The sequence below is a fragment of the Cololabis saira genome, chromosome 13 (assembly GCF_033807715.1).
Source record: "Cololabis saira isolate AMF1-May2022 chromosome 13, fColSai1.1, whole genome shotgun sequence".
Taxonomy (NCBI): domain Eukaryota; kingdom Metazoa; phylum Chordata; class Actinopteri; order Beloniformes; family Belonidae; genus Cololabis; species Cololabis saira.
The window spans coordinates 35,305,786-35,321,613 of record NC_084599.1 but is presented as its reverse complement, the minus strand read 5'-3'; the positions used below and the strand labels follow the sequence as shown (position 1 = coordinate 35,321,613).

At 46.8% G+C, this 15,828-nt stretch overlaps 1 protein-coding gene across 4 annotated transcripts in view; it reads right to left on the bottom strand.

Moving 5' to 3' along the window:
* fcho1 (FCH and mu domain containing endocytic adaptor 1) overlaps positions 1–15,828 on the bottom strand; it is an 88,047-nt gene that overhangs the window by 3,955 nt on the left and 68,264 nt on the right. For all 4 annotated transcript variants that reach the window (XM_061738772.1, XM_061738768.1, XM_061738773.1 and 1 more), the window contains 10 exons: positions 14,352–14,403; positions 13,367–13,491; positions 10,826–11,205; positions 7,478–8,132; positions 5,422–5,519; positions 5,158–5,353; positions 3,798–3,912; positions 2,905–3,060; positions 2,690–2,822; positions 1,442–1,638 (listed from right to left, as the gene is read on the bottom strand). In XM_061738772.1, coding sequence (XP_061594756.1) covers positions 1,442–1,638; positions 2,690–2,822; positions 2,905–3,060; positions 3,798–3,912; positions 5,158–5,353; positions 5,422–5,519; positions 7,478–8,132; positions 10,826–11,205; positions 13,367–13,491; positions 14,352–14,403 — 2,107 coding nt within the window. The remainder of the gene's footprint in view (positions 1–1,441; positions 1,639–2,689; positions 2,823–2,904; positions 3,061–3,797; positions 3,913–5,157; positions 5,354–5,421; positions 5,520–7,477; positions 8,133–10,825; positions 11,206–13,366; positions 13,492–14,351; positions 14,404–15,828) is intronic.

Below are 15,828 nucleotides of genomic sequence, written 5' to 3'. Positions count from 1 at the left end.
ATGTACAGGACTGTCTCAGAAAATTAGAATATAGTGATAAAGTTCTTTATTTTCTGTAATGCAATTAAAAAAAACTAAAATGTCATACATTCTGGATTCATTACAAATCAACTGAAATATTGCAAGCCTTTTATTATTTTAATATTGCTGATTATGGTTTACAGCTTAAGATTAAGATTCCCAGAATATTCACATTTTTTGAGATAGGATATTTGAGTTTTCTTAAGCTGCAAGTCATGATCAGCAATATTAAAATAATGTATATTAATAATGTATGACATTTTGGTTTTTGTAATTGCATTACAGAAAATCACAATATTCTAATTTTCTGAGACAGTCCTGTACATTTGGAGGAACTAGTTTTCATTTAAACCTCCGTGCCTCCATCCTGGAGAGGAGCCAGACCTTCATCTCCCCGGCAACGTCCTCCAGCTCCTCCCGGAGGACGGAGGAGGCCGAGGCGTTTCCACCGGGGAGGTGAGACCAGCTCTGGGACACAGTTTCCAGTTGGACACGCCCAAAACACATCCAGGAAACCATCTTCACCAGATCTCATTTTCGGTCTGGCTCGTATATTAAATCCTTTTAAAGTCATTAGTCTACAATCACACCGTATAAGACTCATCAACAGCAGCTGTGCTTCCATATTTGATCTCTGATCCTGCACGACAACCTGGGGCCGGATTCACAAAACATTCTTAAGAAAAAAAATCTTTTTAAGTGTCATTTTTTTCTTAAGTTCAGTCTTAAGAAGAAAAAAGAGAAGAAGTCATATTCTCCAAAAATGTTCTAAGTATTTTCTCAACTTTCTTCTTAAGAAAAAAAAAAATGGTATTCTTGAAATAAAAGTTCTCAAATTTGTTCTTGACTTTTTTCTTAACTTTAAGACAACCTTGACCTGTCTTAAAATTCCTTCTGTGAAAAGGTAATAATAATAATAATAATAAGCCTCTAAATCACCTTTTTCAACACATTTTAGACAAGTTTAGACTAGTAGGTCATAGTTTGAGGATATACTTTGTAATTAATTACACAAAGAGCTTGTTAACTGTTTGTTAGCATGTTAGTTAGCGTGGTAGTTAATTATTATTTTTTTTTTTCACACATTAATCTCATCCACCATAACCTTGAAAAGTTCCTGCATCTCTTTTTCTCCTTCTCCATGTTTAGTGAATGACTGACGGTTAAGACCAAACTACCTGTATAAATGTTGTTTGTTGGCGCGTGCAACGCAATGACATATTTTAAGAAGTTCTTAAGTAGGAAAAATAAGAAATTCGTAAGAAATGACAGTTCTTAAGATGATTCTTAAGAAAATATTGAGGAATTTCACTTAAGAACTTTCTTATGAACTTCTTAATTTTAGCTCTTAAGATCTAAATATTGGTGAATCTGGCCCCTGGTTGATAGCGTTCCCCAGGTAAATAACCCCCCGGCTCACCAGGAGGCGGGCGGCTGGCACTGCAGGTCCGTGGCCGTGTGGTCCAGCGGCAGCAGCACCTGCACGGCGCTGAGCTGGGTGGAGGGCGCCGTGGCGGGGCAGCAGTGGTAGTCCAGGGACACCCGGGTCACCGTGCCGCTCCGCTGACACTCAGCCGACAGCAGGAGGGGGGCCCGACCCGGATCCTGGGAGGACACCTGAGGGGGGGGGAGGACGCGTGAGGATGGTGAAAAGACATCCCATAATGACACGAGAAGCAGAAAGTTATGAAAGACACGTTTTTTCTTGCTTTAACATATATAAAGTGGTCTCCCTTCAGCCTGCCAACTCAGGGAAGGAGGAAAGTAACCAAATTCTGCAGTGTCTGTACAGCCGCCCGGATGAGCCGTCCAGTGTGATGTGGATCTACAAGCCGTTCAGATTCTGCTCCCGTCGTTACGTAACGACGGGAGCGATTTACATAAGTTGGCCTCCGATGCGTGAAACCACGCCCACAACTAACTCCGCCGGCCGGAGCTTCTGCCATTTTTTCGTAGCGGTGTAGCGTGTCATTCAGGCAGCCAATCAAATACAAATACATTCATATAATACTAGACAGGTTAATCATCTTCATCTTCCTTTTTATAAAACTAAACACGGCCAGTTTTCCCTCAGATATCACGGTGTACAGATATGGAACTCCAAATCTCACATTATCAAAAGCTCTGCTTCTCTAGAGATTTTTAAAATAAATGTATCATCTCATTTAAAAAATGTCATACATTTTCTTTGTCGATTTTTTTGTTCGTTTGTTTTTGTTTATTTTTTGTGTGTTGATTATCTGTAATTATGTAGTCTAACCTGCTTTGTTTTTTGTTTATAGTCTGTCTTGTTGTGTTTTTGTTTTTTTGTAATTACTGTTTTACTTCCTAAATTGAGGGGAGGTCCCGCTGCATAAGCCTGTTGGCTTTTTGACCTCTCCTGTCACATTTGTTTTTATTATTTTGATTGCAAATGTTACTTTTATTGTGTGCAAACTAATAAAATAAAAAATAAAAATCAGCACAGAGCCTCATTATCATAGCCCCGCCCACTCAGAATCCTGCATAGATAATGAGGTTAGAGAATGGGAAGATAAAGACATGGCTCAGAGGCTGAATTTCTAATTTATTTAGCAAAAAAAAAAATCAAAAGGTTGTTTTTAAGACATTCAAGGCCTGTTTAAAATAGGTATTAGATGCCATAATAGGTCCCCTTTAAAAAGCTGACCTGGTACTTGAGCAGGCCGACGTTGTAGTACGACGCCTGCGGGTTGAGCTCGGCCTCCCGCTGCAGGTGCAGCTGCAGCGCCTGCATGTTGAACCAGAAGTCCCTGGCGTCCGGGTCGCTCTGAGACGGATCGCTGAGCAAAACACAACAGAGAGGTAAAGATCCGGGTCGACCCCGATGACCCCGGTGACCCGGCCCACGGAGGCTCCGCCCACCTGTACAGCAGCTTCTGATTGGGCAGGAAGCGATCGATCCTGGAGACGTTGACCATTCTGAAGCTGAGCACGGGAACGTTGGGGTTGGCGGTGAAAATCCGCGTGATCCCGGCCGGGAAGGACATGGTTAGGTCGCCGGTGATCTTCACCAGACAGCTGCGGGAGGAAGCGGGACTTAAATATATAATGCAATATAATAGACGAATAAAAACGAGATGAAAATGTAGATTACAAAATAAAAACTCTCTAAAATGTGTCTTCATTTTCGTTGACCAAAACGAGACAAAAATTTTAACAAAGATCCTTAATGTCCATGTTTTCAGTAGTTTCTCTGGTTTAGTTCTGCTGGGTGACGTTAGTCCTCAATCCCAGTCGCTGCAGCGGGGAATCAGATCCAGAAGATGCAGCTGCAGAGTTAGAGGCTGATGCCGTTAACGCAGAGCTCTAGTTAACGTCAATTAAAAACAGAGTTATATAGAGAAACGCGGGGATCTTCTCTGGGGGGGAGAAGAAGAAGAAGATCCATCTTTGGATACACTTTCCTACATTGACGTCGAAAAGAAAACCAAATGTGTCGTCGAAAAAGAAAAAGCCTAGGAGAAATACGGAAAAATAAATATATTGTTAACTCAAATTAGAGTCTTCTGTATCTGGAATGAATGTATTCTTGAGTCTATAAGGTAACAATAATATAATAATAAGATAACCTTGTTTGAATTGTAAAATGGGTTTGGCTAAATATAATCTTTGACTAAAACGAGTTTTAGTCGACTGGAACTTGACACTAATAAAAACTAAAATGATAGCTTGACCCAAAGACTAGAATAAAACTAAAACTGAAACAGGCTGACAGAAACAACACTACTCAGACGTTAAAGAGCAGGTTTGCTCACCGGTTGTGCTGTCCTCCTTTGAAGTAAGCGTTGATGTACTCCGTGATGGCGGCGGCCACCGGCCAGGCCTCCTGCGTGCTGAGGGAGATGGGACTGGGACCTCTGGACAGGTGAACTGTGGAGCGACAGGGGAGATAATCCTCTATCGTGTTGTTCAAACTTAAAAGCTTAACCCTGGTATCTTTGGGTCAAAATGACCTAATTCTCCTGTTCCTTCTTTCCTCCTGCTCTCTCCTTCCTTTCTCCCTTGTTTCCTTCCTTCCATTCCCTTCTTTCCCCCCTTGTTTCCTTCCTTTCTCCCTTCCTTCCTTCCCCTCCCTTCTTTTCTCCCTTCCTTCCTTCCTTCTTTTCTCCCTCCCTTCCTTCCTTCCTTCTTTTCTCCCTCCCTTCCTTCCTTCCTTCCTTCTTTTCTCCCTCCCTTCCTTCCTTCCTTCTTTTCTCCCTCCCTTCCTTCCTTCCTTCCTTCTTTTCTCCCTCCCTTCCTTCCTTCCTTCCTTCTTTTCTCCCTCCCTTCCTTCCTTCCTTCCTTCTTTTCTCCCTCCCTTCCTTCCTTCCTTCTTTTCTCCCTCCCTTCCTTCCTTCCTTCCTTCTTTTCTCCCTCCCTTCCTTCCTTCCTTCCTTCTTTTCTCCCTCCCTTCCTTCCTTCCTTCCTTCTTTTCTCCCTCCTTTCCTTCCTTCCTCCTTTCCTTCCTTCCTTTCTCCCTCCCTCCCTTCCTTCCTTCCTCCTTTCCTTCCTTCTTTTCTCCCTTCCTTCCTTCCTTCCTTCCTCCTTTCCTTCCTTCTTTTCTCCCTCCCTTCCTTCCTTCCTCCCTTCCTTCCTCCTTTCCTTCCTTCTTTTCTCCCTCCCTTCCTTCCTTCCTCCCTTCCTTCCTCCTTTCCTTCCTTCTTTTCTCCCTTCCTTCCTTCCTTCCTTCCTTCTTTTCTCCCTCCCTTCCTTCCTTCCTCCCTTCCTTCCTTCCTTCTTTTCTCCCTCCCTTCCTTCCTTCCTCCCTTCCTTATTTTCTCCATTCCTTCCTCCCTTCCTTATTTTCTCCATTCCTTCCTTCCTTCCTTCTTTTCTCCATTCCTTCCTTCCTTATTTTCTCCATTCCTTCCTTCCTTTCTCCATTCCTTCCTTCCTTCCATCCTTATTTTCTCCATTCCTTCCTTCCTTCCTTCCTTCTTTTCTCCATTCCTTCCTTCCTTTCTCCATTCCTTCCTTCCTTATTTTCTCCATCCTTCCTTCCTCCATTCCTTCCTTCCTTATTTTCTCCATTCCTTCCTTCCTTTCTCCATTCCTTCCTTCCTTATTTCCTCCCTTCCTCCTTCCTTGACCCTAGGAAAGCCCAAGGCTTAAAAAGTGAGGCCTTTCTCTCCTTACGTTGTCTCTGCTGGTGGTCCTGGTGCTGGTAGGGCAGCGGTGACGCCTGCCCCGCCCTGGCCGGGCTGGGGACGCGGTTCTGGCCCCCCCAGTCCCCGTCCCGGGCCTGGGGCCCCCACTCGCTGGGGCTGGAGGAGGAGGACGAGGTGAGGGAGGGGCTGGGCTCCGGCAGCGGCGACGAGCACAGCGAGCGGGACTGAAACACAGACATGAGGTCAACACGGCGCCGTCACGGGACCGGAGAGCAGCTGGGGGGGAACTCACTCTCTCGCAGCCGCCCAGGCGGCCTGAAGACCTCCGGGCCCTCGCCGCCCTCGGAGGAGCCGCCTCCGCCGTGTCCTGCCTGAACACGTGTTTGGGACCTGAGACAGAAGCCAGAAACACCAGTAAACCAGCTGAAACCAAACAGCCATGTTCATCTGTGTCGGCTCAACTTCCTGCCGTCGACCCTGAACCGATAGCTAGTGTTGTTTCTGGCAGCAAGTTTCAGTTTTAGTTTGAGTCTAGTCTTTGGGTCAAACTATCATTTTAGTTTTTATTAGTTTTAGTCACGTTCATTCTCCTTTTAGTCGTGTCAAGTTTCAGTCGACTGAAACTGATGACATTTTAGTCTCGGATGGATGGATGGATGGATGGATGAAAGGATGAATGTTGATGGATGGATGGATGGATGGATGAAAGGATGAATGTTGATGGATGGATGGATGGATGGATGGATGAAAGGATGGATGAATGTTGATGGATGGATGAATAGTGATGGATGGATGAAAGGATGGATGAATGTTGATGGATGGATGGATGGATGGATGAAATGATGGATGGATGAATGAAAGGATGGATGAAAGGATGAATGGATGAAAGGATGAATGTTGATGGATGGATGGATGGATGGATGGATGGATGGATGGATGGATGAATGGTGATGGATGGATGGATGGATGGATGAAATGAAAGGATGGATGGATGAAAGGATGAATGTTGATGGATGGATGGATGGATGGATGAAAGGATGAAAGGATGGATGGATGGATGAAAGGATGAAAGGATGGATGGATGTTGATGGATGGATGGATGAAAGGATGGATGGATGGATGAAAGGATGAAAGGATGGATGGATGGATGGATGGATGGATGGATGAAAGAATGGATGGATGGATGAAAGGATGAAAGGATGGATGGATGGATGAAAGGATGAAAGGATGGATGGATGGATGAAAGGATGGATGGATGGATGAAAGGATGAAAGGATGGATGGATGGATGGATGGATGAAAGGATGGATGGATGGATGAAAGGATGGATGGATGAAAGGATGGATGGATGGATGAAAGAATGGATGGATGGATGGATGGATGGATGAATGGATGGATGGATGGATGAAAGGATGGATGGATGAAAGGATGGATGGATGGATGAAAGAATGGATGGATGGATGGATGGATGGATGGATGGATGGATGGATGAATGGATGAATGGATGAAAGAATGGATGGATGGATGGATGGATGAATGGATGGATGGATGGATGAAAGGATGGATGGATGGATGGATGGATGAAAGGATGGATGGATGGATGGATGGATGTTGATGGATGGATGGATGGATGGATGGATGGATGGATGGATGGATGGATGGATGGATGGATGAATGTTGATGGATGGATGGATGGATGGATGGATGGATGGATGGATGGATGGATGAATGTTGATGGATGGATGGATGGATGGATGGATGGATGGATGGATGGATGGATGTTGATGGATGGATGGATGGATGGATGAATGTTGATGGATGGATGGATGGATGGATGGATGGATGGATGGATGTTGATGGATGGATGGATGGATGGATTGATGTTGATGGATGGATGGATGGATGGATGTTGATGAATGGATGAATGTTGATGGATGGATGGATGGATGAATGTTGATGGATGGATGGATGGATGGATGGATGGATGAATGGATGGATGGATGGATGGATGGATGGATGGATGGATGGATGGATGGATGGATGAATGGATGGATGGATGGATGGATGAATGGATGGATGGATGGATGGATGAATGGATGGATGGATGGATGGATGGATGGATGGATGGATGGATGGATGGATGAATGGATGGATGGATGGATGGATGGATGGATGGATTGATGTTGATGGATGGATGAATGGATGGATGGATGGATGGATGGATGGATGGATGGATGGATTGATGTTGATGGATGGATGGATGGATGGATGGATGAATGTTGATGGATGGATGGATGGATGGATGGATGGATGGATGGATGTTGATGGATGGATGGAGAGAGTCGGTACCGGAGTGGGAGCCGATGCTGCAGCTCAGGTCCAGACAGTCCTGGTCTCGGTCCGTGGAGAAGCACAGATCCTCCTGCGGCCCCGAGTGCCTGGTGAGCGGCGGGGCGTTCCTGCGCGGCTCGCTCTCTGGCGTCCGGTGCTTCCTCCTCTCCCCTCCTCCTCCGCCTCCGTCCTGCGTTCTGGCGCCGCCGCCCTCGCTGAACGGGTTGTGCACCGAGTTCCAGTGCGTCAGCTCCTTCTTGGGCTGAGGCGACGGCACCGAGCCGGAGCCGGAACCGGGGCCGGCGGTGAGTCCCAGCCGGCCGCCGCCGTTGGCCGAGGGGCTGACGGGCGGGGCGGCGCCGGCCGCCGCGGCCAGAGACGACTGGTGCGTGGGGCTGCCGATCATGGTGATGGCGAAGGGGTCGTCCGAGGTGATGGGGGGCGGGAGGCTGCGGTCCCGTCTGCGGTCCCGGTCTCTACGGTTACAGGAGGAGGAGGACGAGGAAGGGGCCGGGAGGGTCTTGGCGTCGGGGAGGGACACGGAGAACGGGTCCCCGCGGGGCTCCTTGGCCCGGCCCTCCTGGGGCGGGCGCGGCGGCGGGCGCGCCCAGGCGTCCGACAGGTTCAGCGTCTCCTGCGTGAGCGTCCTCTCGAACACGGCCAGGAACGGGTCCTCGGGACAAGGCAAGGCAAATGTATTTATATAGCACAATTCAACACAAGGTCATTCAAGGTGCTTTACGTTGACATTAAAAGCGGTAAGACATAATTAGACAGTAAATAACAAATAGGTAAGAATAAGAAGTAAAATAATAAAAAGCACAATCTGTTAAAAATAAGGGCAGTAGAATACAGCAGGTAAGTATTTATTTTAGGAGTACGCTTGAGTAAACAGTAATGTTTTTAACCCTGATTTAACCCTTGTGCTGTCATCGCGTCAAAATGACCCAATTATCATCCCTACTTCTTTCTTTCTTTCTTTCCTCCTTCCTTCCTTCCTTCCTTCCTTCCTTCCTTCCTTCCTTCCTTCCTTCCTTCCTTCCTTCCTTCCTTCCTTCCTTCCTTCCTTCCTTCCTTCCTTCCTTCCTTCCTTCCTTCCTTCCTTCCTTCCTTTCCTGCCTGCCTCCTTCCTTCCTTCCTTCCTTCCTTCCTTCCTTCCTTCCTTCCTTCCTTCCTTCCTCCCTCCCTCCCTCCCTCCCTCCCTCCCTCCCTCCCTCCCTCCCTCCCTCCCTCCCTCCCTCCCTTCCTTCCTTCCTTCCTTCCTTCCTTCCTTCCTTCCTTCCTTCCTTCCTTCCTTTCCTGCCTGCCTCCTTCCTTCCTTCCTTCCTTCCTTCCTTCCTTCCTTCCTTCCTTCCTTCCTTCCTTCTCCTTCCTTCCTTCCTTCCTTCCTTCCTTCCTTCCTTCCTTCCTTCCTTCCTTCCTTCCTTCCTTCCTTCCTTCCTTCCTTCCTTCCCTTTCCTTCCTTCCTTCCTTCCTTCCTTCCTTCCTTCCTTCCTTTCCTTCCTTTCCTGCCTGCCTCCTTCCTTCCTTCCCTTTCCTTCCTTCCTTCCTTCCCTTCCTTCCCTTTCCTGCCTGCCTCCTTCCTTCCTTCCCTTCCTTCCCTTTCCTGCCTGCCTCCTTCCTTCCTTCCCTTCCTTCCCTTCCTTCCTTCCTTCCTTCCTTCCTTCCCTTCCTTCCTTCCTTCCTTCCCTTTCCTTCCTTCCTTCCTTCCTTCCTTCCCTTTCCTGCCTGCCTCCTTCCTTCCTTCCCTTTCCTGCCTGCCTCCTTCCTTCCTTCCTTCCCTTTCCTGCCTGCCTCCTTCCTTCCTTCCTTCCCTTTCCTGCCTGCCTCCTTCCTTCCTTCCCTTTCCTTCCTGCCTTTCCTTCCTTCCCCTGCCTGCCTCCTTCCTTCCTTCCCTTTCCTGCCTGCCTGCCTCCTTCCTTCCTCCTTCCTTCCCTTTCCTTCCTTCCCCTGCCTGCCTCCTTCCTTCCTTTCCTTCCTTCCCCTGCCTGCCTCCTTCCTTCCTTTCCTTCCTTCCCCTGCCTGCCTCCTCCCTTCCTTCCTTCCCTTTCCTGCCTGCCTCCTTCCTTCCCTTTCCTTCCTTCCTTCCCTTTCCTGCCTGCCTCCTTCCTTCCTTCCCTTTCCTTCCTTCCCTTTCCTGCCTGCCTCCTTCCTTCCTTTCTTTCCTTCTTGCCTCCTTCCTTCCTTTCTTTCCTTCTTGCCTCCTTCCTTCCTTTCCTTCCTTCTTGCCTCCTTCCTTCCTTTCTTTCCTTCTTGCCTCCTTCCTTCCCTTTCCTTCTTGCCTCCTTCCTTTCCTGCCTGCCTGCCTCCTTCCTTCCCTTCCTTCCTTCCTTCCCTTTCCTGCCTGCCTCCTTCCTTCCTTCCTTCCCTCCTTCCTTCCCTTTCCTGCCTGCCTGCCTGCCTCCTTCCTTCCTTCCCTTTCCTGCCTGCCTCCTTCCTTCCCTTTCCTTCCTTCCTTCCCTTTCCTGCCTGCCTCCTTCCTTCCCTTTCCTTCCTTCCTTCCCTTTCCTGCCTGCCTCCTTCCTTCCTTCCTTCCCTCCTTCCTTCCCTTTCCTGCCTGCCTCCTTCCTTCCTTCCTTCCCTCCTTCCTTCCCTTTCCTGCCTGCCTCCTTCCCTCCTTCCTTCCCTTTCCTGCCTGCCTCCTTCCTTCCTTCCCTTTCCTGCCTCCTTCCTTCCTTCCTTCCTTCCTTCCCTGCCTGCCTCCTTCCTTCCTTCCCTTTCCTTCCTTCCCTTTCCTGCCTGCCTCCTTCCTTCCTTCCTTCCCTTTCCTTCCTTTTCCTGCCTGCCTGCCTCCTTCCTTCCTTCCTTCCCTTTCCTGCCTGCCTCCTTCCTTCCTTCCTTCCTTTCCTGCCTGCCTCCTTCCTTCCTTCCCTTTCCTGCCTGCCTCCTTCCTTCCTTCCTTCCTTCCTTCCTTCCTTCCTTCCTTCCCTTTCCTGCCTGCCTCCTTCCTTCCTTCCCTTTCCTTCCTTCCTTCCCTTTCCTGCCTGCCTCCTTCCTTCCTTCCTTCCCCTTCCTTCCTTCCTTCCTTCCCTTTCCTGCCTGCCTCCTCCCTTCCTTCCCTTTCCTGCCTGCCTCCTTCCTTCCTTCCTTCCTTTCCTGCCTGCCTCCTTCCTTCCTTCCCTTTCCTGCCTGCCTGCCTCCTTCCTTCCTTCCTTCCTTCCTTCCCTTCCTTCCCTTTCCTGCCTGCCTGCCTCCTTCCTTCCTTCCTTCCTTCCTTCCTTCCTTCCTTCCTTCCCTTCCTTCCCTCCCTCCCCCCCTCCCCCGAAGACAGCACAAGGGTTAAAGGATCTATAGTTGGAGCAGACCTCAGGTCTACAGGAAGTTTGCTCCACCGGTGAGGAGCAGAATAACTGAACGCTGCCTCACCTCGGGCGGGATGTGCTTGCAGTTCCACACCGACGCCTCCACCTCCGCCGGGGGCAGCGTCTGGGAGAAGGCGGGAAACCGCACGGAGGAAGGGTCGGCGTCCGGGGCGACGCGGGACAGGTGCGACGAGGCGACGGGCCAGACGTGCGCGGGGTCGTCTGGCGGGTTGGAGAAGCGTCCGGGGGGAGGGTCGCTGAAGGCGGAGAGGAACGGGTCCGGCGGCCGGCCCGATGTCTGGGGCGGCTCGGCCGGCAAGGCGGCGGGCCAGGAGGCCCAGCCCACCGGCTCGGGGGACGGGCCCAGGGTCTGGTGGGACGGCGAGTCCAGGCCCGAGTCCTCCACGTTCTCCGGGGACGAGGAATCGGACGAGAAGGCGGCGTCTGACGGAGAAAACACAACATTAGCATTAAAATCAGGTTATCAACCTCAGTCGGAGGATGAACACGGCGTCACATGTAGTGTTGTTTTTGTCAGCTTGTTTCAATTCTAGTTTTAGTCTAGTCTTTGAGTCAAGCTATCATTTTAGTTTTATTAACTTTAGTCACGTTCAACCTATATTGAGAGATTAGACAGAAGTCCAATTCATACATAACCCTTCAACCTTGTGTACCATTGCCATAAATGTTAACCATCTCAATTGTATTTATTTATTTTTTATTATTATTTTATTATAATTATAATTTTTTTTTGAATTTATCTGTTTTACTTTAATTTTTTTCTGTTTGTTTTCACATATTCCTAACTAAATTATAAACTTTTTTCATTCTATCTCTCAATGGATTTAGAATTCAGCTGATGTAATTTCCGAAGGGGTTGCTCTTTCTGTTAGTGTGATGTTGATCCTTGCTGTTTGTCTTGATGAAAAATGATAATAAAACTATGAATCTCAAAAAAAAAAAACTTTAGTCATGTTCATACTCCTTTTAGTCGTGTCAAGTTTCAGTCGACTAAAAGTCTGAGCATTTTAGTCTTATTTTAGTCAGAATTGTCCAGGACCATTTGAATCTAGTTTTAGTCAAAGATTATATTTAGCCAAACCCATTTTACAATTCAAACAAGGTTATCTCATTATTATATTATTGTTACCTTATAGAGTCAAGAATACATTCATTCCAGATACAGAAGACTCTAATTTGAGTTTACAATATATTTATTTTTCCGTATTTCTCCCCATCTTTTTCTTTTTCAACGACACATTGGCTTTTCTTTTCCACATCCGTGTAGGAAAGTGTATCCAAAGATGGTCTCTTCTTCTCCCAGCCCCAGAGCAGATCCCTGCGTTTCTCTATTTAACTTTGTGAACCTAGAGCTCTGCGTTAACGGCATCAGCCTCTAACTCTGCAGCTGCATCTTCTGGATCTGATTCCCCGCTGCAGCGACTGGGATTGAGGACGTGACGTCACCCAGCAGAACTAAAGCAGAGAAACTACTGAAAACATGGACATTAAACCAGAGAAACTACTGAAAACATGGACATTAAACCAGAGAAACTACTGAAAACATGGACATTAAACCAGAGAAACTACTGAAAACATGGACATTAAGGATCTTTGTTAGAACATTTCGTCTCGTTTTGGTCAACTAAAATGAAGACACATTTTAGCAGAGTTTTTATTTTGTGATCTACATTTTAGTCTCGTTTTTATTCCTCTACGATATTGCATTATATATTTAATTATCGTTATCGTCACATGACCAGCATTTTCGTTGCGTCTCGTTTTCCTCAGGTGATAAAGGTTCATTGACGACAATATTTAGTCAACTTTAGTCGCACCTGAGAGGAGCGTAGAACAGTGGTTGTCAACTGGTCCGGCTTCATCACAAGCCGGGACCCAAATCCAAGACAATTTTCTAGTTCTAAAATTCATTGAAAAGGTAGCTTAAGCCTCAGATTGTAGAGAAATAACAGTGTTTTCACGTGCAAATGTAAAATAAAAAAGTGAAACTGAAAAATATTTCCCAAAATATATGGCTTTAGCTGAGCATCCACTAATTAAACGCACAAATACAGTAGGAGTGAAGTTATTCAGTCATTAATCAAGCTTCAAACAGGAAGCTGATGTGACAAACATATCTCAACAGTATATCAGTCTGTGACCCACTTCTGGGTCCCGACCCACCAGTTGAGAATCACTGCGTTAGGTGTTCCTCAATTATAATGTGTCTCAAATCTTTTATGAAAGTTCCTCGCTCCAAACATCTAACAACGTGGCGCCTGGACAGCTTCCCATGCCAGCGGGGCTCAGGGTGAAATAACTGGGCGCAAGACTTTTGATGAACTTTGGGACGAGAGGACAGAAGATCAAAGGCTCCGTTAACGCCCAACGTGAAGCTGCTGATGTCTAACCTGGCTGGTTATAATATTGTGAGGGGGTTTTTGAACCTCTAAGTCCGGCTGCTGAGACGGACGGAATTTACAGAGTTTTTAGCCTGAAAAAATAACGTCTATGGTCCAAAACAGAGTTTGAAAGATAAAACATGGAGGTAAATCCTGATCTGATGAAAGCATCTCACATTTCTACCAATATAAACTTTTCTTACATTCAGAAGCACCGAAGGTGCTCTGCTCTCTGAGCTGCTCCCGGCTGTCGAAGCTTTTGGACTTGAAGGCCGACTCCAGCGGCGGTCCGAACAGACTGTCCGAACCAGACGCCGTTGAACTCAACCTGACGGAGAGGAGGGAAGAAGCGACAGCAGCGGTTAGGGCGGCGGGAGCGATGGCGGAGGGAAGGGCACATGATCTGCCATGATTTTAATTCAATTTATGAATTTACAAATGCAAAAAAAGCTAAAAGGGCTCCAAATAGCTGAAAAAACACATATGACACAGTTAACAGGGTGTCTACAGGTTTGTCCGAGTTCAATTTAAGACTTTTTAATGCCATTTTCAAACAAAATTTAAGACCAAAAAGACAAGTCACTAAGAAATCCAATGCTGAGGTCGAGGTTGCCAGATCTGGCTGAGGTTCCAGCCCAGAAGCAATGTATAACCCGCAGAAATAATGAAAAACCAGCCTAAATCAAATATTCTCTATATTAAAACCGTCAATTATTAAATGCGTTATTAATTTCAAGCTTCACAAAACCACTAAATAGCTCGAAAAAGTTCAGGCTCCAAACAAAGACTACAATTAAATTGAGTAGATTAAAGCAAATAAAATATTGTTGAGTTTACCGTGTACGTTTCTATTTTTCTCTGCCATAATGGAAACTTATTTGTTAATAATTTCTCCTAAATATTTAGTAAAAACCAGGAAAAGCAGCCCAAATATATATTTTTCAGCCCAATTGGGCTGAAACTTGCCCAACCTGGCAACACAGATGTAGAACCTCTGCAAGAGATTCTCTTCAAAAGGATGAAATAAACTTTTTAATGATGACTGGATACATTCCTTCTAAAATTAAGACTGTTGGATTGAGACAAATTAAGATTTAAAGGCCTTATTTTAGCAAAAATTTAATTTAAGACTTTTTAAGGAGCCCTGAGTTAAGAACATGTGTGATGTGACTGGTGGATTTGTCTCACCTGCTGTGATCGGGACTGGAGGTGGACCTGTGCAGCCCCTCCTGCTCTCCATCTGCAGAGACAACACACTGAAGTAAAAGGATGTTTCTGAATCTGGATCAGCAGCACGGCTTCCTCCGTTGGAGCGCTGAGAGGAGGCGGCGAGGGAAACCCCATCAGCCGACTGCTTCTCTGTGATAAACTCCAGCAATTAGCCCGGTCTCCCTGAGCTCCGGCCCCCCCGTCTCTGCAGAGAAGCGGCTTTGAGGCTCTAGATTTAGGAGGATCAGGCTCTCTGCCTCCGGGCGGCAGCAGGTTGCATCCTCCCACACCGCCGGTCTGACCTACTCACAAATAACAAACCCGAGGACGGGCCGACTAACGGAGCGTGGCCTTGTGTGCAAGGTCAACCAATAAAGAGATTTCCTGTCCAGAGGGAAACATGGTGCCCGAGCAGACCGGAGATTTACAGATAGTGCAGAGGGCCCATTTACAGATGTTAGAAAAGTGCTGGTAAAGCATGAGTCTCATTACTGATTCATTCTCTAATTGTTTTCTCAATAAGCAGTTACTCATTGGGTGATAGATCATATGATGATTCTTAAACCTGCTCCAAAGGTCAAAGTTTCCGTGCTGAAGTGCGAGTGTCTTTGTGTGACTGGGAAAATGAAAAACACCATGTACATCGTTTTGTAGAACCTCGATAATCTGAAAAATGCACCAATATGTGCACAGCCGTTTGGACATGCGGCTTGAAACTAACTTTTAGTGCATTTTCATTCCAACTAAACCACCATGGAAACCATTATCTTCCAGGTGGAGCTCCTTAACTGAAACCCAGAGCTCGTCACTGAACTGAAACTCAAAACTCGTCACCATGGAAACCAGAAACTGCCAGGTTTAGCTTTTGTTCTGAAACTAAAAACTCGTCACCATGGAATCCGTCAACTGCCAGGTGGATCTCCTGAACTGAAACCCAGAACTTGTCACCATGGTAACCATTATCTTCCAGGTGGAGCTTCCTAAGTGAAACCCAGAATTCGTCACCACGGAAACCATTATCTTCCAGGTGGAGCTCCTTAACTGAAACCCAAAACTTGTCACCACGGAAACCATTATCTTCCAGGTGGAGCTCCTGAACCGAAACCCAGAGACGTTCAACAAACGAGACAGCCCACTACGGTTGGGTTTCCTGTATCTGTGTCACGTGACTGCCCCTTTAGGAGATTGGAAGTAGGTCCTGAGTCTATTGAATCCCATGGGAAAAGTGAACGTGAGCACAGATTATTACGTACCAATTCCTTCGCCCCATAGTAACCTAAGTAAATATGGGACCCATTCTTCAAAAGCCACAAACCTTCTGAACATTCTGACATCAAAATGGCAATTTTCAGACCGACAGATTAGGAGAAAATGAACTTTGTTTGAGACCTGTCTCTGTCTGAGCAACACATTCTCGCGAGATTTGGCTCTCATCGTTTTCCCATCGGATAAAGTT